Raw genomic sequence first — 22,378 nt, forward strand, 5'->3', positions numbered from 1 at the left:
GGGGGGGGGGGGGGCCTGTAGTGGTGGAGAGTTAGAGGATGATACAGGTCCCCAGGGAATTGATTACACTGAACAATGGCGCGCAGATCAAGAGCAACCTTGGCCGGATGGGGGAGATATCACACTAAAGCTCAGAGAATTTCAGAATCTATCTTCAAAATCTCACTTACATTATGTGAAGGGTATGTGGGTATGTGTGTGTGTGTGTGTGTGTGTGTGTGTGTGTGTGTGTGTGTGTGTGTGTGTGTGTGTGTGTGTTGGGGGAGGGGCAGAAGGGGGTTAAAGTGAGAAAGAAAAAGAGACAGCGACAGACTAAAGAAAAAGTGAAGAAAAGGGGGTGGGGATTGGCCAGGAGCAGTTTCTCCAAAAATCTTTTGCCTAAACCTCAACATTCCACTTTGAAAGATTTACTTTTACCATAAGTCATTCAGAATAAATTCTGCACAGTTATTGGAAATGGCGATCCTGTTGGTTGAAGTTAGGGTTTTCACTGCAGTGACTAATAGTGCTTCTCAGTTTTGCCCTTTTCAGTGGGATCTGCCCTCAGCTGCTAAACACACACAAGCCCTCCTCTGTAGCTGCCGCTGACGTCAACCGTCACTTAGCAACAGCCTTTTGGTGTAAAAGCAGCAGTGCTGACACCGTTTTCAAAAGAGGCGCAGAGAGAGAGAGAGCGAGAGAGAGACAGAAAGAAATTCAGAGAGAATGAGAAACAGAGATAGAGAGAATAAAATGAGGGAGAGAAAAGTAGAGGGAGAAAGTGAGTAACATTTTTGGTGAGATTGCTGTGTAATGTTTTGATGAGAATGCAAAGCAAAATTGATAATTGTAAGCATTTTCAGTGCAACAAAAAGATAAATCATTCTTGCCTAACCATCCCTTCAAATTTTCATGTAAAGCTTTAAAAGCCATTGAAGGAAAAGATTATGTTATATCAATAAAGCCGTCTGGAGACAGTTGGTAAAATCTATGGTAGGTAGTCACTGAAATAAAACGTAAATTCAACACATCCCTCACCTGTCTTTCACCATGCTTAAATTCCCACAGCAACGATTTAAGCATGGCCGCACACCATCGATGTCACAGCACTCTAAATTAACCATACCGTGTCTCGACTAAACCTAACCATGCTCTCTCTCCTCTCTACTTTCACCCCGTCACTGGACTGAACAAACAGTCAACACATGCAAGGTTCAACAACCTCATCCTGAACTTAAAAGCTCAGCCACCTGAGATGTTTGCATTGTTTGGAACCTAGTGGTGTAATCAAAATCATTTGAGATGAGACGCGCAAAAAAAGTCTCCACTGTCTCCTAAACTCCCAAACTAAAAATGCTTGATTGTGTTGCAAATGGAGCCAGCAGCTTGGGGAACATTTTGTCATTACTTATCTTATCTAGCTGTTTCACATTTGCCATTTTTTTTCCATGTAGAGGAAAGAGTAAAAGTATGAGAAGCTGAGACAACACTAGCAGAAAAAAATAGGTCTAATTAGCCCAAACTCAGTTGATGGCAGTGGCTCAGCATGCCCCTCTCCAGTCCAACATTCTGGGCCTCAACAATACACAAACTCAGCCACGCATAAGCTTTGTACAGATAATAATGCAAGCAGATAGACGAGGTCAGGACATCACATCAAGGCTCATTAGAGAAAAATAAGAAAGAGGGTACACGCTGCACAGCTCTTTATAGGCAGCTCCAAACAGTGTCAAAAAGGCCATAACCCAAACTATGTCCTCAAATAATAGTAATTTGTAGACTATTTCAACAAAAATTTAAAGGAAGAAGCAAAACAAAAACCTGTGAATATACTGTGAGCCCTCTTTTGATGAATCATTAGGCTAAGCTCTGGTAGACCTATCATGAAAACTAAAGAGCTGCAAGCTAATTGCTAGTGATCATGACGCAAACCGTTTCCAGGGTAACCCGAGTTTTGGAGTACCCGCTCCAGCATTTCCTCATCTGTTTGCACTCACACCAGCAGGCTGACAATGCAGTCGCTGCATCCTGTTTCACTCTGCAGTCAGCCAAACACACAGTACCTCGCTCAACTTAACCCTTTCTACAGGTCCTGCTGTTGCCGGTGAAAAATTAAAGCAACTATGCAAACAAGTTCTGACATTGAAAGAAAGTGGGATGAAAATATAATTAAAGGAAGCTCATCCGGATCCAATAACAACAATACCCAAAATAATAACATTATTTTGTACATTTCAAATATGGATTAAAAACATCTGAACATGTATAGGCAACATTCATAAATGCTGATTCAGCTCTTGATTTGGCATTCATAAAATGTTTACCTACTATCAAAGCTACCTGTGGCATCGACGAGGAGTTGCTAAGCAATAAATTAAGACATCTTGGTCTTGATGTCGCAACTGTTACACAAGCTCCCAAACAAAGAGGTTAACTTCACACGTCATTCTCTTTCAGTTAAAACAACAGCTCAGCTTAGGTCACATTTCATCAAACAGAATTATATTATGATAATCAGCTCAACAACACTTTCACTGAAGACGGCGATATTTTCATTATAATTTAGAATCTAAAAATGATTGGAGGTCCAACAAAATCCAACTACTGTATTATAAATAAAACTGCGGATGCCCCATAAGACTTTTACCTTCAAGCTCTTTTACCTTCAAGTGGACTGAGAGAAATTGTTCAGAACATTGTTAATATCAAGTCTCCTTAAAATAAAGTAAAAAACTTACACAAAACCTTTAACTGCAGATCACAAAAGCTATTTAATGATATTTATTTTAAGGCAATGCACTTTTTCTCAGTCAGCAAAGTCTTAGGAGCTACAGTCAATACCAACTCAAGCTTTATAAAATACATAAAACAGAAAAAAAATTAGGTTGACCTCAAAAAGGTTATTAGCCTTTTTAATTAATCTTATTTGGAAATTTTAAATAAGCCAACAAAGAAGATGAGCAACAATGCAAAATTAGATTGTGGTGTTCATGACATATCCTGAGCACGTAAGAGGTCCAGAGTGGCACAGCATGCTCAATAAGGTTTCATTTGATTATCTTTTATACATTAAATTGTTTAAAGCATGATGGACTTATTTCAAGTTTTTATATAGTGGATTGAAAAAGACGCCGTGACCAGCATGTGGAGGATTCACTGTATACAGGAAAAATAAATCTGCACACACCTGGTCTTCAACTGAACACACTTTCAGACAGTGGTTTAGTTTTGATGATAGTGAACCAAAGTTGGTTCACTAAATGCATGGGGGCTTTCATCTCTATCCAGATAGAGGCTGAGAATGCAAACAGTATAAACAGTACATATTTAATTTGGCCATGATTTTATCTCATTAGACCACTGACAAAAAATAATCACATTATTATTATACATACCTTTATATTTAGACTGACACATAACAAGCCCATTTTTATACACCACAAATCTACTATTAGATTTTACACAAATTACTTTCTCTATACACTACTATAATACTGATGAGGGAGGATTTGTTCAATCAAAGGGAACATTACATAACTAGTTTAATACACTTAAAAGACTGTGCTGATAGTTCCAGCCTGAAAATGCTGTATACCATCAGCAAAGAAAATCGAATTATAAATTAGGAAAACATTATTCTGAAATACAAAAAATTTTAAAACACCTATTGCTTTGTCTGCTTCTCTGCATGAATAAGCTAAGTGGTCTGGAGTAAAATTCTCCGTGGCAATGTTTCTACCTAAAGACTCCTAATGCACACCGTCTGACGGTGGACAATTTCTCCCTTTCTCATCACTGCTGGAGGCAGACACTATATTCTACAGGGCGATTAATAAGACTTGGCATTTTTTTTCTTCTTTGCAATCACCCTGTGGTACGTCACTGGGTTGTGACGTCAATGTTATATCATTCCACATGGCTTTACAGCAAGTGAACGTGACAGCTGAGAGCAGCTCTGCGTTTTCACTGCTCTCCCTTCCAACCTTTCTCTCAGCAGCCTGCTTCTCTGTTCTTGTCTGAATGGGGGGGTTAGTTAAGTATATTATTTACCCCTGCCTGCCCCCGTGGAGTGGTAACCATACAAAAAGAACCGTCTCCTTGAATTCAACATTGCACTGCCAGCACCGCCTCAAAAGGTCTTACTCGTGAAGTAGAGCTTTTAGATTTCTGCCATGAAAGCCCAAATACAATAATCCTACTTAAAAAATATTATCTCCACTTTATTCTCTTCATCTCAAAAAAGAAAAACTAAGTGGGTCTCAGAGACACATGCTGATCATCATTTTGAGGAAGAACAAGTTGCCATTCAGGTTGGAAAATAAAATTGTTGTTTTGGAAAACAGTCAGTTGAAATTAATGATTCAAAAGGACACATATCCAAATATGCAGCCTGAAATTTGTAAATATACTTGTCCCTTGCAAACAGTGTTAACCAAATTCTGGGTCTCCATTTGTGACCCTTGTGACTATTGGACAGTCTCAAAATACAAGACTAAACTTGCAATAAAATGAGCAAACACAAAGGCTCCTTCACAATGTCACAATTACATAATTCACTAACTTATTTAGACATCCGATTAAAGAAGAATTTAACACAATAGAGCAACGCCGTTAATTCAACAAATCTAGGATTCTGTGAGCCTGACCCCTGGCATTTGCAGTCAATCCATAAAGCTTTGGTTGTGAAAGAGGTTTTCATTACCGTGGCAAAACACAAAACTGAGACTTGAAATTATCAGAGCAAAAATCAACACTAACTGACAAGTGGGAAAAATATGATCCTATCTCCAACACTGCTGAAAACGTGTTTATAGCGTTGCACTGAATTTTCTACAGAGACAGAAACCTTTGTCCCGTTGCATGAATTCTAAATGAGCAGTTTCAATACATTGTGTATAACAGTGACGACTAAGATGGCAGATTTCCTTCCAAGTCAGTCTGGCAGATGTAACGATTCTACCAACAATAAAAAAAGATGTGCTCAGCTACAGAGACCGCCACCGATCACTAACATAACATTGCGTACCAGCAAAGAAATCTAAGAAATTGACCTAATAAAGCAATCTTTTCCTAAACAGTTACTCTCATTTTTGTTTGGTTCCTTCTTTAAGATCTCAAACAGATAATGACTGTCATGTGGAACAGTACAATTTAGAATACACAAAGAACACATTTTTAAAGCCATGGTGACAGGGTGTGAACGAATAAATCTTTTGTTTTAGCTTGTCCTATAAAAAATAGATTTTTAAAAATAACTAAAACTTAAGAGTAGTTAGCAACATTTGCTTGATTGGTATGTGTGTACCTAACAATGCTACTTAGGCCTACATCATCTTAGTGTTAAAAAAAATCAATGTGTTGAAACGGTATACAGACTAGTCCCTGGTGAAATGTGTGCCATCACACAGCTGAATTTGAATTAGGTGTTCTAAATTTGTATGTGATGTATGACGCAGTATGTACAGTGTGGTGGTAGCCTATTTGTTGTTACATGTAGCCCTCATTTGTAAACTTTTAAACCTTAAAATTAAACTCTTGAAATGCTTGAGGTCTTGTACAGTTCCACATGACAGGCACTCTAAAAGATGTATTGGCACATAACTGACTTTTAGGACCACCTCCAACTGTTAATATGTTCAATAGTATGAATCCACTGGGTTTGCCATAAAGCCACTTTAACTTTAATTTTAAAAAGGCCAGAAATGTCCGGAGGTAAACATAACTGTTATGGCAATATGACATGCAGGTCAAGCTAGCAACTATAATGTCCTAGGAACATTAAAAGCAGGAGTTTAATTAGCCTTTTTTAGCATAACCGCTAATTAATTTTGGCATGTGCAGCCTTGTGTGCATGCTGTTAGAATGTCAAAGACAAATAACATTCTCGTTCATTTTAATCAAAGTGTTGCTCTACAGTACCACTAGTGGCCAAAAACTCCTCAGTGTACCTTTAACAACAACAATAGCAGTAGCCTCTGTCGAAACATAAGAGAGATGACCAGATAATACCTTTAGGTGGCTCTGGGTTCTGTAGCAAATTACTTCTGGTGGGTGAAGAAATTGCTGTGACAGAACATCTGAAACCTTGAATGTTTTCGTTTAGTTTGTAATTCATACCCGTGTCCTTAATTTGAAACAACAGAATGAATTTACTAATTTCTCTCGTGCACATGACAAATGAAGCCTAACAAATAAAAACAAGCAAAATATTTTAATTGGCACATACGTAGCAGGTGTGTGGTGGCACATCTCTCACCCTGGTGACTCTCATGATGGTGTCGACTTGCAAAACAGTATGTGCATCCACATTAATGGAGTGATTATGACAAGCACATTGGATGGTTCAAACATGAATGTAAAATGTCAAAAGGATTCTCATGATAGGTAAATAGAATAGGTTATAGAAAAAATTAACGCATCCATCTCATTTTGCTACAGCTCCTGACAGAGCAACCAGTGCAATGCAACAGTGCATTGTTGAGTCTCAAAACCTCAACTTTTCTTATTTCCAACTGACAATGATGATAAAAAAAATATCCATGGATGGAACTGATATAGTTAATATAAGGGGATTTCACCAGTTAGAGTTCTCTGTTAGTTATACAGCGTCAAGCAAAAGTACTGCTGCTGTAGTTAACTGCAGTGTAATCTATAATCCGCACAAACGTTGGTTAAACTGACAGGATATTTTGTTGGGGGGTGTTCTGTTACATGATTTTAACAAGTACGTGACCGTTATTTATTCATTTTTTTTAAAAACAAGCATTTTCCATGTTTACTTTGTTTCAAGACACATTTGTGTCCATTATCCTGACAAAAACACCTTCACTTTCATCTACATGACGCCAAAACTCTAAACAACTGTTCTTTCATGGTGTTTATGAACTTTAAGTATATAAAACCATATGCTGCTGCTAATAAAAAACAACCTGCCTCTTTGCAGATGAAAGACAGAAAACTAATGAGCCTCTCAGATAGCAGAAAGGTGGGGTTGACTGTTTTGTGTGTAAAATGTGTGAAGACGAAGAAGACTTGTGACATCACTAGTGAACCCTGAGTGACTCCTTTGTGCCTCTTTTCGCCATCCGTTTTTTTTTCTTCTTCAATAAAATCACTCATTTATAAATAGAGACGTTAGATCACAAAAGATGATTTCTTGTGCTTTACAGTTCTTCACTGACTATATTTCCTGATAATCAAACCCAGGAAAGGAAAAGGTTGGTGCCTTCAGTAGCTAAATTTTTTAAAACACTTGACAAGAAAACAACTTTTTTAACATACGGGAACATCTACAACAGCTCTTTCCTACGTTATGGGCTACACAGCTAATATTGTAGGCCATCACATTATCGCAGTGAGTGTGATCTATCCCAGCATGCAGTGAGCACAACACCTCACACAGGTTGCCAGTAAGCTGCATCATAGGGCTGACACCTACGGACACACTAACCACAACATTTACAACTAACGGACGATTCAGACTTTAATTCACCTGTCTGGCATTTCCCAGAGGAAAGCCACACAAACTGTAATGTTATGGAGTGTATTTAGTTTGTCCCTTTCACTCACTAAGAAAAACTTGACTTTGACATAAATGTTTACTGGCAGAGAGGCACCCAAATACATTTTTTTAAAAGGACAGAGGGATGAGGACGCAGGCCTGCCATTTATCTTTTTACTCAATGGATGTACATTAGATATTCAGCTGATAAAATAGCACAACACACAATCACTAACCTCTTATCCACCACCTTTTGTTCTTTTCACACATTTTCCAATTTATGTTTTTGCAATTTCACACAGTATAAAAGAGGGTTTATATAATCTGGATGGCAATGGTAACTGAACAATTGATGTAGCAATTTAAGAAATGATTACCAGTTAAAAAATACATGGTTTGTTTAATCAAAAACAGAAGCAATGTCCTGTTTCAACTTTCCAACTGAGAATGATATGGTGTAGTACTTTAAGTGTAGCATGTGCTGTATATACCTACCTACAAAGACACTGGAAAACTAACTGACACAAAAAGGGAGAGCAATTCACTTGTACTCCAGACATTAGTCAGTTTCAGGTGAAGCTCCAGCCCCTGAATATGTCAACTCTGAAGTACATTTTAAGTTGCAAGTCAAGTAACTAACTACAATGGATGTCGATTGTGTCAAATGGGAATGTTCTCATAAGAAAATGTACCACTTTATAAAATTTCCTGAGCTCTTTATTTATTTATTTATTTTTAACTATATTACACATTTTCAGCAAATAAGGTTGGAGAAACATATTTTAGGCAAAAATCAAGTCTGTGGTTTCAACATCTCAATTTGGATTTAGCTGGATCTGAGGCCCCCATCACAAAGCTTGCCTTAAAAAAAAAAAAGATATGTCATTGTTTGCTTCTTGCTAATTTCCACACATAAAGTCCATTCTGTTTCTGTATCACATAGGAAAAGCAAAAGGTGAAATGATGTAGTCAAATAACGTTCTTAAAGCCTGTGGTCATATTCATACTTGAATGAATGTTTTTTCTCTTAGTTTCCATGCACTGTTTAAGGCCTAACTCAATGTGACTGCTAATCTGCTAATAGTCTAAAACACAATGAAGTGAAAAACAACTCCTGGAAATGGCACAACTGAGACAAACTGGATATACATTTTTAGTTCTCTTATCACTTCTAACAAAGGTCGAAGGACGCAAAAACAATGCGTGTGAGCTGATGGTTTGGTATCCACTAAATAACATAATGTGTTGTTTTTAAATAAACTACTAGACACCACTATAATACTGACAATAAGGTTGGCAATTGTCTACACACATTACAACAACAGCTTGCATCAGTTTTTTTTTTGTCCACAACATAATGCATGCCACATGATAGCCTTTATTTTATATGGACATCACTCGATATAGGTGTATTGGTTTACAAAACTGTTGCAAAGCAGAAAGGAGCATCACTTTGCAGTGGACCTGTTAGCTACTCTATGTAAACAGACTGGTTTTCTACAGCTTGAATGGGCTTGTGTATACAAGTAAACAAAAAGGAAAAGAAACACACGCTGAATGTGGACTGTAGACACTGAATAATCCCAGTGTGAGCTCAACATAATTTTGTTTTGTTGACTGCTACAGTCAGATGGGACTTTAGGCCAAATCTCTTGCTATGCTGATGGTTGTGTTGTTATCCCCGCAGCATGATGTAGATAGCCCCTCACAAGTGACTGATTATTTGGTAGATTTACTTTTTTAATGAAAATATTCCCAACACAATGTAGACAAACATTAATGATGGCGTGATGGCAAGAAGTGCTGTTAGCAGGTAGACTGCACACAACATGGCATGTTGAATATAGATATTTAAAATGTAAATATTATAGGCTGTAAAACACGTTTTCACTTTGACTGAAATGCTATAATTTCAATTTGAAAAATGTTTATTTGGACAGAGCCCTTGCTTGATATTTCTAACACATGTAGGGCCTGTATAATAACACTGCAAAAAATAATGTTTATATGTAATTGTCTGCAAACTGAAAGAGTCTGTGATGACCTAGTTAAATCATTCACAATACAATGTTTGTTTTTTAGCAGAAAATGTTTTCCTTAACTAAAAGCCATTTACTTATTGAATATATCACATTAGGCTGATTACTTGATTAAACAGCCTAACTGCTTTTGTTATGTGAGGGAATGTTTCTTCTGCATGTCAGTAGACTGATTTGCATTTTCATGACATGAGACTGGGTGTTTTCCTCTTCTGGTGCACATGTGCACTCGGGGTGGCTGTGGAGGATCAGTGGGCCTACTTTTGAACTAAACACAACAGTGGTCCTGCAGGGGGAAGACCTACCTGTTCTCTGGATATACAGGGCAACGAAGGTCTGCGAGGCATTTTACAACTGCCATAATAGCTTGTCGACGTTTCCCCCAGTGAAACACAACTGGACCTTCTCCTAGGTCTGATCACAGGCACCTTTTCCTCCGCGGTGGAAATCCCACTCGGTGCTTCCCTCGACGGGTAGTAATGGTCAAAACAGAGCCCCAACAGGGAGCCAGAAACCCCCGCAAAGCAGGCGAAGAGCGGTCTGAGCAGTGCAGGCAAACCGCTCAAACTTGTAAAAGAGACCAGCCACACAACGCTGGCGAAAACCAGTATGAGAACACTGTGTTTGAGTTTGAGAGTGGGGATCAGCGTGAGGAGACCCACACATCCCAACACGAATAACAACCTGCCCACCATTTGCATCTGGTGCTGGTCCTCTCCCCATTGCAGAAACCGCAAAACCAAAAAATCCCCGAGGTAACACGATGCTGGCAGTGACACGAGCCAACATTTACTGCTCTCCCTCTTTTTCCTCCTCAGGTAAAACGTTAGAAAGAAGAAAGCACATCCTATGCTGAATAAAGGGCTGATGGACTGGGAGAAAGCCGACAAAAAAGTCCGCAAATCCCACAGCGAGTCACTTTGCAAGCTCCTAGAAATGAGGAAAGAAAGCGCGAAGATTACAAACGCGCCGACGTAGAGAGCTGAGACCTTTAACAATTTGGAATTGAGTACGTCTTCGTTGCAAAACCTGCACACGTTAAACAAAAATCCCCTCTGATGGTCCTCTTTGAGAGGGGTGACGCAGCTCTTCACATAGCCGTTCCTGAAGCCCTCGGAGCTGTTTACACTTCCAGCTCCGTCGTGGTGCCTTATTTTACTGTGCAAAACCTCTCCTTCCTCCCGTGCAGCCATGACTGTGGCTCCTCGTATCCACGCAGAAGTCCCCCTCTTATGATATTCACGCCGTATTAACGCTGAACTACATGACAGTAAATGTACTCCATGATCACTCAAACGTGCTCCAGCACTTGGACTAAAGAAAGAAGGTGAGATGTTGTTTTTACAGAAATGGGGCTCTCTGTCGCCGCCTAGAGGCCACAACTTTGTACTGTGGAGCGCTGAACCAATCCTGAGCTGCATCAGTAATCTAATATAATACAATCAATAAACTCTGAGGCTGCAGTTAATTTTCTTTTCTTTTAAATTCTCATTAAATAAAGAAACTATCCCTGAAACTTAACGTTACATCTGTTCCAATCCGACAAGTGTACTTGTTTCAGGTACAGTCTTTATGTAGGGTATTATGTGTTAATATTGATTTAAAACATAGTGTTTTTAGACTTGATTTCACCTGTACACAATTTGAATATCACAATTTAAATGGAGATAAAATAATATGTGATTTGAGTCAACAGTCGCAGAGTTTGTTACAAGTGTCAATAACTTCTCATGACCCAGTTTCTCATCTACGCATAGAATTTAAATTTGCTTGGCCAGAGTCTAATTAACTGTATAATTAAAGCAATCTTTTACCATTTTAAAATATATTGGCCTTTCGGTCGAAGTGTTGCCACTGCGTGTCGCTGCATCATGCTGCTCTGGGTTCGCTTGGTTCGCCTGCCTTGAACTTGCCAAGTGGATTGTCGATTCAATTGACCAGATCAACACTCTGACAGGCTAGACAAGCTGGTATGATATCTAATAAATATCGTTTTACATATTTGGCACAGTCAAAGTCATTGGTCATGATTGGTTATAAAAAAAGGACCCATTGGATTCGTTAGCTAGCTACCTAGCTATATACACAGATACTTTCCACAAACGTAAGCTAGCTTGTTGACATCTTAAACAGAACATAATGTTAGCATGTTCACGAAGAACACTTTAAACTCTTAGAATTGAAGATAATATTCATACGTGTTCCATGAAAACTGCCAACTTAAGCAAACAAGTTCTTACCCACATTTTCACATAACATTCTGTTAGTTTTGTATTGTCCAGTCCAGTCGTATAAACTTTAACAAGTCACAACACCAGAAGAAAGAAGTTACAGACTAAAATTGGAGCTGCCACATAGACCTTTTCCACATCAGGAAAGGCACAGGTGTAAGAATTACTGCATAACATTTAGTTTGCCAAGACGCCTTGCATTGTGCATGCGTAGTGAACCCCCGTAATAAAACTGATCCATCTTTAATGTAATTAACTACACCTGATAAAATGTCTACTGTGAAAAGTCTATGGAAAGGCGAGGCAGTTTTATCAATAAATGGCACATTTCATCACAGAAAAACTCAGTGTGCTTTACACTTAAATGCATGTACAGCAACAACTAACGTACACAAGAATAAAATGCAAGGACAAACAGCAACAAAAGAAAAGAGAGAAAACACTAACCCTCCACAATAAACTGACAAACCCTGAATCTACGTCACAGACACAAACCGCAACTAATAATGGCCTGATAATCGATAAAGTCAGAGAAAATATAAAGGTTTTCAGTTTGCTTAAATTGGGCCCAGTTATAATAGGTCATGATAGACACTGGGTTTACCATTTGGACCGCACACTTCCTGATTTATATGGATTCACATCCATGAAAAGCTACCTTGGATGTAATATCTAAAATAAAAATTTTATGAACCCATGTCACTAAATGTGTGTCACCCATAGACTGTATATTCAGTGGTGGCACTTGACATGTCTTTAAAAAGTAAATGCCTGATGAAACAGTAATTTGAAGTGTATACTCCCATTTAGGTTTTAGTGTTGTATCTTGACATTGATGTCTACATTTAATGGCATAAAATATGATTTTTGTTCCCCCAGTTTTTTTGTCTTTATCAATGCTACGCTTTAACACTAAGTAAACTTGTGTAAATATGTGTATTGTGCCTCTCCTTTAGTTCCGTAACCATTATGATAGTGTTACAGTTGGGAGATCTTGAGGTGGGCTAAAGTCACTGCTTTATATCTGCACACCACCATGACCATAACTTTTTATGTGCTATTATTTTATGAAATTGTCCATCAGTATCCTTTTACATGTTTCTTCCTTTCAGGAAATCTGAACTATCTGAAAATCCTATAATAAACAACAATTTTAATAGTAAGCATCTAGAATTGAAGTACATGTGCAGCCATTGTTCATTAGCATTTGGCAGACACCAAAACCATCAATTAATTTAATCTACTAATGAGTATGGTTTGTGTGACAGCCTGATGTACCTTATGCCTCTGTGCCATTGAACTCCATGTTGCTCAAATAAACTATTATACACATTACGGGACCACACAGCTCCACAGGGGGACATTTCCTTGCATTATGATGAACATGGTCAATGTAGTTTGCACTGAAAAAACGTATTATTGGGGTAAATTGATTGTTGGTTATGGCTTTTTAAATAAGTATCATATCAGTATTAATATCAAATATTATATTAACTATAAACTTATCTTATCCCTTTATATTTTCAGTTTAAAAGTTAACAGTCTTTCTGTGCAGTTTTATCAGGTTTGCTGTAAGAATCACTTTCAGTTTTGGAAGCTAAACATTCAGAAGCTATTCCAGTGATATTTATGCTGTGTGCTCAGGGGCCTTTGGTCATGGTTGTTGCATTGCTGTATATTGGTAAGTAAGCTGATTGCTAAGCTAAGCTTCCACTGGAGGGTGCTGCATACCATTTAAATATGTAAAATAATTACATTTTGAAGTTAATTTATGTGTGGGGTTGGTTTACATCACATTTTAAATGATTTGTTTGTGATAAAGGGGCAGTGTTTGAAGAAGACTACCAATTTACAGTTACAATTTGAAGTGGAAGTTGTTAGTCACTGTGAAAATGTTGGACACTCTCCAAAACAACTGATACTGAGTACTTAACTATAATAGATGATTATGTCCAACATTATAATTTGTAGTTGTGTTTTTGAATTTATATTTTGTCTCTTTAATGAAATGTTTACAATAAATACATAAATGTTACAATGATCATGTGGCATTTATTAAGTCTTAATCAGCTTTATTGTGAAAATTCTACGAAAAACACCAATATTTCAGTCTGTCAGAGTCACAGTCACACAGCTACCCAGATGTATTTTTCTTTTCCAGTTCATCTTGAGGGTGGGGGATCAAAAGGATTGAAAATGGAGTCAGAATTCACAGGGAATCTGGACAATCTTGCTTCATATTGATGGGGTCCTTAAATTCACAGATGGCATACACACAAACATATACATTGTTATTATACATTATGTATTATGCAAATATAAAATGTCCAATATAACAACAGTGGTGGTCTGTTTTTTGAATGGAAATCCTGTCATTTTCGTGTTGACCGTCATTGCTCTCGAGTTTGAACCTTCCGGCGCACCGTAGCAGTGATGTGGCTCAGAAAGTAATCTTCCACGTCACTAGGAAGTAGTGGAAACAGAAGACACAGCTCGTCAAAGGGAAACCCAGAGATTCTTTTTACAGATGTAAATATCCAAAACTGGATATCAGAGGCCACTTCGGAGGGTAACAGTGTTGCTATTAGGTAGGTTACTTAACCAACGTGAGCTATGTCTTCCTTCCTGACCCGTGGTAACTGTTAAGACCGTTAACGTTAGCTAATGATAATGTCCTCCATTTCATTGCTAGCCTGTGCAGAAGCTATGCTGGCGTTAGCTAACGATCTCTCGTTAGCAATTGATCATATGTTTTAACTTAATGTTACTGATTGAATGGTCAACTAACTAATTTATGCTTGCATTTTATTGGTGTTTTATTGCACAGTTGTGAGCTAACGCCACAATAGTAGCATTAGTCAGTTTGCTTCAGTGTTGTATGAGGGTTTTAACGATGCGTGTCACACTTTCTTTGACTTGCCTAATTATCCTAACGTAACATTTACACTATAAAGCTGTTTTTGCTGTCACACTGCTCTTCCCTGTGTTTTGATGACAGCGTGAGATTAGTAATCTACACTAGAAAAGCAGCAAAAAAGGCAGGAAGATTTCAGAACCATGTAAACGTGAGTAATATAGCTAAGTTAACTGTAAATCTGTTCAAAGACAGCTCCGCAGTAATTGAGCTCCTTCTTTTGTTATAGACACACTTAGTCAACAAAACAAACCAGGTAACTTAGTTTCCCACAGATATTTGTATTTTTCACATTACCAAATCCATTTTAAACTTTTATAATTTACATAACTTACCTGTCTGTTTTGCTTGCGTTCGCTGGGACCTGCGTCATACAGGTGATCTACTAATCAGCTTGTATTTAAAATTAATTAATTGCAGTTCTATTTGTCACTGCTACAAAGATAAGATAGATACATGCCCAGTTGCCTACCGGCATTTCGAGAAGCAAGTCATGTTTACATCCTTAATGCAGACAGGCTGTTTAATTTTCATCTATTAACCTGATTGACCAGGCCTTTATTAATAGGATTCTTTGTCTGATGCAACACAAACGCAGACATAATCCAGCTATGCGATGCAGCATGTTGTTCTTGTGAGCAATTGCTCTACAAGAATAACTAATAACGCAATACATTAATCAAACAAGCGAGCCATTTAGTAGATGCTTTTAAGTGTTCATAATAGAATTCTTTTGGTCAGGGTGTTAGTTTGTTTAGAAGTTCTGTTGACAATATTTCAGGACATAAGCCTGTCTGCGTTGGGCAAATCAAGTGAGTATCTTCCACAGTTAAAAATTTAGTTTAGTGAAAAATTTTCTTTGTTGTGATTCCTCCACAACAGCTCAACACATTTTTTTTTTTTGACACTCACGCTTCATATTCAGATGATGCTGTTTTATTTAAAAATGTAACCTTTTAAAACACAAACTGTTGTTGTCATGAATATGTTTTCTCAAGTGTTAACATCTACATTTTTATTTCGAGAATGAGTTACTGTATACAGCACTGTCACCTTTTCTTTAAATAATATGCTATAGCATAACTATACTATGTTGTGAGCGTAAGTCAGAATTCAACACATTGTAACACTGATGAACTTTTTTTTATGTGTTTGGCGATGTTGATTCCAGGAACTGTGTGTTTGATTTAAGACTTACTATTATTATCGGGCCTGAGATAACCCATTGTGTTTACGGCTTTATATTGTGTGGGATTATCTGTTGCAGAATTTTTTCCTGAAAGAGTTTTACAGGGATTACATACTTGCCTCTGAAACAAATGCCTGATCACTTTAAATAATCACTTTGTAGGCTTTTCTGGTCAAGGTTATAGATGGTCTGAAGCAGATCCCGATTTGCCCAGCCCTGATCCCAGCATGCTTTGAGTCCCATGCAGAAAATCACCCAGGTCAGGTCACAAGTCTATGGCAGGGGGAACACCCTTTCACAACTACTTAAGGTTTCCAATTTTCTGATATGTATTTCTTTCAAAGGACTCTGGAAGGTAACATTGCAGATTAATTAAAGTAAATAAGAAATTGTTATATTTGGAATAACATGCGTTTTAGCGATTTAGCTCTGTTTATGAGCATAATAGAGCATTTATTTCCACTAAATGTAAGCCCTGTGATTTACACCTGGGTGACTGTTCTGGGTTTTTAAAAGCGCAAAAGTTTTCCAGTCCCATACCGCATAAGGTTTGCCATGCCTTCTTTGGCTGCTGCGAAGGAAATGAAATATGACCCGCAGTGCTATATTCTGTTTTATACACATGATGCTGTACAGTAGTTTCATCATATTTATATGTTTCTGCAGATTTTGTTCTGTCTATGTGGACATCTTTGTAGTTATATATCCCACCATTGCTGTTTTTATATTGTTTATACTGTGTCTTTGTAAATGTTTTCTCTACCATTTACTAAATATACAATTTTTCTGTTTCACATAGGTATTATCCATTGAGCGACATTCATTGGGATTCTTCTAAACTAACACAAGCCCACCAGCAGAATGACAGCTGCAGAGAACGTTTGTTACACTCTGATCAATGTTACATCTGATTCAGAGCCCCCTTCTGAAGTCAGCCTTAAAGCCGATCTAGGTAACTATTCTTAACTTGCAAAGTTATGCTACAAACAGATTTATAAACAATGCAGAGGGTAGGTATTTATTTCTAAAACTTATTTCTCTGTTTCTATACAAATGTACAAATGGAGGTGATTGGAATTTAATTGGTGGTGAAAACGGTTGACGCTGAGGTCTTTGGTTTAACCAGAAAAGCTGCATCCAGTGTTTGTTTTACTTGGCAGCTGGCTAAAATGTTTATTGCTCCCAATACAAATCACGTAATATTCTCAGTGAAAAACAAATGATTCAACTTATTCTTTCAAAAAAAAAGTTTAAGGTGAAAATTCTTAAGAATGAATCATTAAGGCAATTATGATCACATTCATACTAGTAATAATAATAATAATAGTAATCTCTTAAACTTTTTTCCCTTTTCTTTTTTTTTTTTTACAGAAAAGGGGGAGATCAAGGCAAAGACTGAAGCCCTGAAGAAGGTCATTATCATGATCCTGAATGGCGAGAAGTTACCAGGACTGTTGATGACCATAATCCGCTTCGTGCTGCCACTTCAAGACCACACCATCAAAAAGCTGCTGCTGGTTTTCTGGGAGATTGTTCCCAAAACAACCCCAGATGGCAAGCTGCTTCAGGAGATGATCCTGGTCTGTGACGCATACAGAAAGGTAAGCTAACTGACACAGTAACAGTGTAATTTGTGGTCCAAGAGCTGAATTGTCTTCTTACTTAATCTATAATGTAATATTAATATAGCTATTGATTTATTAACTTGGCAAGAATATATTGGTTTAATTTTTTATAAGTTTGTTAAAAAATCATTCAGCAATCATCATGTGAAATCTTTCTTTGAATTTCAGGACCTGCAGCATCCCAATGAGTTCATCCGTGGCTCCACTCTGCGTTTCCTGTGCAAGCTGAAGGAGTCCGAGTTGCTTGAGCCTCTCATGCCAGCGATCCGGGCCTGCCTGGAGCACCGTCACAGTTATGTGCGCCGCAATGCTGTCCTAGCCATTTACACCATCTACAGGTACAAACTGTTCAAGATTTTATGTTCAGTCATATACACATTTAGTCCCCCATTCATCAGTGAACAACAATCAACCGATGATATTTTTTGTTTTAGGAACTTTGAGCATCTTATCCCAGATGCTCCGGAGTTGATCCATGATTTTCTTGTCAATGAGAAAGATGCCAGCTGTAAGAGAAATGCCTTCATGATGCTGATTCATGCAGATCAGGTCTGTAGCATATCACCCTTTTCTTACTGTGCATACTGTTGTGTTCCATTAGACCTACAGTATCTCAAAGGCCTAACTTAACATCATGTCATTGACATATTCACCATCTCACAGGATCGAGCTCTGGACTACCTCAGCACATGTATTGACCAAGTTCACACTTTCGGCGACATTCTCCAGCTGGTCATTGTGGAGCTGATTTACAAAGTGAGTCAAGCCCTTTATTAGTCTCATTTAGGTGTTGTAGCAACAGCATACGCCCAGAAGAGCTGCTCTGAGCTCTTGCTGTTTTTGTTCTCTGTCTGTTAGGTTTGCCATGCTAACCCCTCTGAGCGCGCCAGGTTTATCCGTTGCATCTACAACCTGCTGCAGTCCTCCAGTCCGGCTGTTAAGTATGAGGCTGCTGGCACTCTTGTGACCCTCTCCAGTGCTCCCACAGCCATTAAGGTACATCACCAGGGTTTTGTCAGTGATGTTGTGTATGTTCTATACTGTTTATGGTAAGGATACTGTACTACACTTGACCCAATAGCAGTGATGTCTTTGGTCTAGTACAATCTCTCATGAATTCCGTGCTCTTTTGGACTCCAGGCTGCTGCCCAGTGCTACATTGATTTGATCATCAAGGAGAGCGACAACAATGTGAAGCTGATTGTGCTTGATCGTCTGATTGAACTGAAGGAGCATCCAACTCACGAGCGTGTACTCCAGGTATGCTGAATTATGGTTGTGGTTGTGGTAGGGCTGGGTGATACAAATAAAATATAAATGTGATAAAATATATTATAATATCAATCGATGTCAATAATTATCAGGACAATTGTCAAATCTATTTTTTATTATTTTTTTTAAGCATTTTAAGTTTAAAGGCTCATTTTTGCTCCTGAGTGAAAGCTGAAGAAACCAGATGGCTAATTGTGGTTTTAAAATATTCTTTATGGTTAAAACATGACAAACATTTGCCAAACAGTGGATCGTTTCACAAATCTGAGGTAGAACATTAATTTAGTCAAATATGCATGAGTAAAATCTTTTTCATCTATAGTCTTTTTTTCAGTGCCTTTTCCTCAATTAAATAAAAATCTCAATAGAAATATTAAGTGAGGAAAATATTATCGCAGTAATTATTGTTTTATTGCCCAGCCCAAGATTGTGTTTTTTTTAACAAAAACAACAAAAACCTTTTATGTCAAAAGGTTTCTTATAAAAAACAACATTAACCAAAAATGTAAGTCCTACTGAAAATACAAAAAAACATACCCATTAAACTTGTTAGTAGTAGTATTTAGTATGTTATCCTTTGTGTCCATAACAAAATGTATAAGAAAATATACAGAATTAAGTTCTCAAGTCTATAGAGTCAAAAACAGCAGAAAACATCAGGAAGATGTCAAAAGCAAATATATACACTGTGTTAACACTTTATTTGGATGCTTTGTTTTTTCCAGGACCTTGTGATGGACATCCTGCGAGTTCTCAGCACTCCAGACCTGGAAGTCAGAAAGAAGACCTTGCAGCTTGCACTGGACCTTGTTTCATCTCGCAATGTAGAAGAGGTCAGTTGCATTCACAGTCCCATGATTTTTGTTGTTTTGTTTCCATGTCCAAGCATGGATAAAGGGCAATATACTGAAAATATATTGACATGTATTTTTCCCAGTTGGTCATTGTTTTGAAGAAAGAGGTGATTAAGACAAACAACGTAACGGAACATGAAGACACTGATAAGTATAGGCAGCTGTTGGTGCGCACTCTCCACTCTTGCAGTGTGCGCTTCCCTGACATGGCGGCCAACGTCATACCTGTGGTGAGTTTCTTATTATTTCAGCACATCAAAAAGAAGATGCTCTTGATTTTTGTTATATTTCATAGCTTTTTGAGAAGACCCAAATGGTGGTTTTTACATATATAATAAGAATAAAGTAAGACTTTTTTGTGTGTTGATGTGATTTACAGTTGATGGAATTCTTAAGTGACACTAATGAGGCAGCTGCTGCTGATGTGCTGGAGTTCGTACGGGAGGCCATTCAGAGATTTGACAACTTGAGACCCCTCGTCATCGAGAAGATGCTGGAAGTCTTTCACGCCATCAAAACTGTCAAGTAAGGCTTAATAGGCACACTGCATTGAATATTATGCTATTATATTATTGTCTTTCTCCTATATGCTTGGAACAGTGGGGTGAGGGGAAGGCTTATCAGTTGGTTGCAATTTGCAACCTCACCGCAAGATGTCACTAAATCCTACACACTTTTCCTTTAAGTACATCATCATTTATTCAGTCTTGTAAGTCAAATAGAAGCTGAATTGTCAATGTGAAAGTACTGCATTGTCTGTTGGGCACTTGCTTTTATCAGAATGAATAGGCTGACACATTTCAGTAGTTAATAATTCACCACCTGTGAAATAGAAAATGTGCAAAACAGGGTGACAGTTTCGTGTTTTAGCAGCTGGTTGCCTTACACAGGGAATAATTGTGGTCTGATTTATGGCAATTGCTCTTTAAAACTTAAAATAAACCATTTAAACTGTATTCTGAGAGTCGTGAAGTTTTTCTCTGTCATGTTTCTCGGCTGTTTTATAGACATGGCTGAGTTTTGTTACTTGGGCTGGGTTGTGTATCAGTACAGGAGTATGCATGTGTTCATGACCTTTGCCACCATTGCCACATTTCAGGATCTACAGGGGAGCATTGTGGATCTTAGGAGAATACTGCAGCACCAAGGAAGACATCCAGAGTGTGATGACTGAAGTACGCAGGTCCTTGGGAGAGGTATGTTTGTCCATTATTGACCGAAATTGAATGTAACACAACCTTCTCCTACAGTCCCAAACTATATTGAAATTGTCACAAATATCCTACCTCTGTCTCTTACTTGGACAGATCCCGATTGTAGACAATGAGATAAAGAAAGAGACAGGAGAGGTGAAAGCAGAAGATGAAGTGAGTGCAGCTCCAGCCCAGAAGCTGGTGACAGAGATGGGCACGTACGTGACACAGAGTGCCCTCAGCTCCTCTAGGCCTTCGAAGAAAGAAGAAGATAGGTAAAGATTGCACTGTGTGTGTGTGTGTGTGTGTGTGTGTGTGTGTGTGTGTGTGTGTGTGCGGGAGGGAGGGGGGAGTCATTATTTGCCTGTAATATTCCATTGACTGTGTGGAGTTTGGTCATCTTGCCACCTAACTCACTAAACACAAACACTGATTTTTTTGTTCTAGACCTCCACTCAGAGGCTTCCTGATGGATGGAGACTTCTACGTGGCAGCTTCCCTGGCCACCACACTGACCAAAGTGGCGTTGCGCTATGTTGCTATTGTTGAAGACAAAAAGAAACAAAATGTGAGTTGTCCTCTCTTCACACCACTAAAAGGCAACACCTTAGTAAAAGTCATTAAAGCAACTGCCTGATTTTCTAATCCCTGCTGCCTTGCTGCCTCTCTCAGTCCTTCGTTGCGGAGGCCATGCTGATCATGGTCACTGTGTTGCACCTGGGAAAGTCCTCTCTGCCCAAGAAGCCAATTACAGACGATGATGTAGACCGCATCTCGCTGTGCCTCAAGGTCCTGTCAGAGTGCTCACCACTGATGAACAACATTTTTAACAAGGAGTGCCGCAAATCGCTGTCACATATGCTAACTGTCAGACTGGAAGAAGAGAAGCTGTCACAGAAGGTAATGACAGTTTAGGGCTAAGCTCTGTTCTTAACCTTGTGACAGTTAGGCACACCTTTTTGGTGTTAATTGCATATTTTTGAACTCAGACCTTGTTTATTAAGATTGCAAATGCACATTAGCATTTGTAGAACATGTAATAACTGTTAATAAGCCGATCAAGTTTCGTTTTTTGTATTACCTTAAATTTTTGTATTATCTTACTATGCAACACTGATATATGAGGGTCCTGGTTTCTCTTGACAGGAACATTGTCGCGGCAAATTCTGTGTTGAGTCTGCATAACAGCCACTCTTGGCTCTGAATGTTCCTTGATTTTATTTAATTTCTCTTTGTTACCCATTTGTTTTAACATCTTGGCTTACTATTGTAGGTATTTTAAAATAACCACATCTGTTTCTTATTCTGACCACAGAAAGAGTCTGAGAAACGGAATGTAACGGTGCAGGCAGACGACCCAATCTCCTTCATGCAGTTGACAGCCAAAAACGAAATGGCTTCTAAGGAGGACCAGTTCCAGCTCAGTCTGCTGGCCGCTATGGGCAACACTCAGAGGAAGGAGGCTGCTGATCCCCTGGCTTCAAAACTCAACAAGGTACACCAAATTGCATTGATAAAAGCACTACTGTGGAAGACTAGAAATATTAACTCTTAAGAACCTAAGAAATTAGGTTAGATTTT

General features: G+C 38.3%; 2 protein-coding genes across 2 annotated transcripts in view; one reads left to right on the top strand and one right to left on the bottom strand.

Annotated features, from left to right (window-relative positions):
* The window catches only part of pde3b (phosphodiesterase 3B), a 43,365-nt gene extending 32,494 nt beyond the window's left edge, over positions 1-10,871 (bottom strand). The window contains exon 1 of the mRNA XM_046032391.1: positions 9,825-10,871. Within this exon, the coding sequence (XP_045888347.1) occupies positions 9,825-10,712 (888 nt within the window). The 5' untranslated portion in view covers positions 10,713-10,871. The remainder of the gene's footprint in view (positions 1-9,824) is intronic.
* A 3,313-nt stretch (positions 10,872-14,184) lies between these two features.
* The window catches only part of copb1 (COPI coat complex subunit beta 1), a 13,619-nt gene continuing 5,425 nt past the window's right edge, over positions 14,185-22,378 (top strand). The window contains exons 1-16 of the mRNA XM_046032973.1: positions 14,185-14,338; positions 16,653-16,805; positions 17,225-17,454; positions 17,647-17,816; positions 17,913-18,027; positions 18,142-18,234; positions 18,337-18,474; positions 18,619-18,738; positions 19,476-19,583; positions 19,688-19,834; positions 19,984-20,129; positions 20,704-20,800; positions 20,912-21,072; positions 21,245-21,365; positions 21,470-21,697; positions 22,113-22,292. Coding sequence (XP_045888929.1) covers positions 16,715-16,805; positions 17,225-17,454; positions 17,647-17,816; positions 17,913-18,027; positions 18,142-18,234; positions 18,337-18,474; positions 18,619-18,738; positions 19,476-19,583; positions 19,688-19,834; positions 19,984-20,129; positions 20,704-20,800; positions 20,912-21,072; positions 21,245-21,365; positions 21,470-21,697; positions 22,113-22,292 — 2,145 coding nt within the window. The 5' untranslated portion in view covers positions 14,185-14,338; positions 16,653-16,714. The remainder of the gene's footprint in view (positions 14,339-16,652; positions 16,806-17,224; positions 17,455-17,646; positions 17,817-17,912; positions 18,028-18,141; positions 18,235-18,336; positions 18,475-18,618; positions 18,739-19,475; positions 19,584-19,687; positions 19,835-19,983; positions 20,130-20,703; positions 20,801-20,911; positions 21,073-21,244; positions 21,366-21,469; positions 21,698-22,112; positions 22,293-22,378) is intronic.

Source organism: Micropterus dolomieu, linkage group LG20 (assembly GCF_021292245.1).
Source record: "Micropterus dolomieu isolate WLL.071019.BEF.003 ecotype Adirondacks linkage group LG20, ASM2129224v1, whole genome shotgun sequence".
NCBI lineage: Eukaryota > Metazoa > Chordata > Actinopteri > Centrarchiformes > Centrarchidae > Micropterus > Micropterus dolomieu.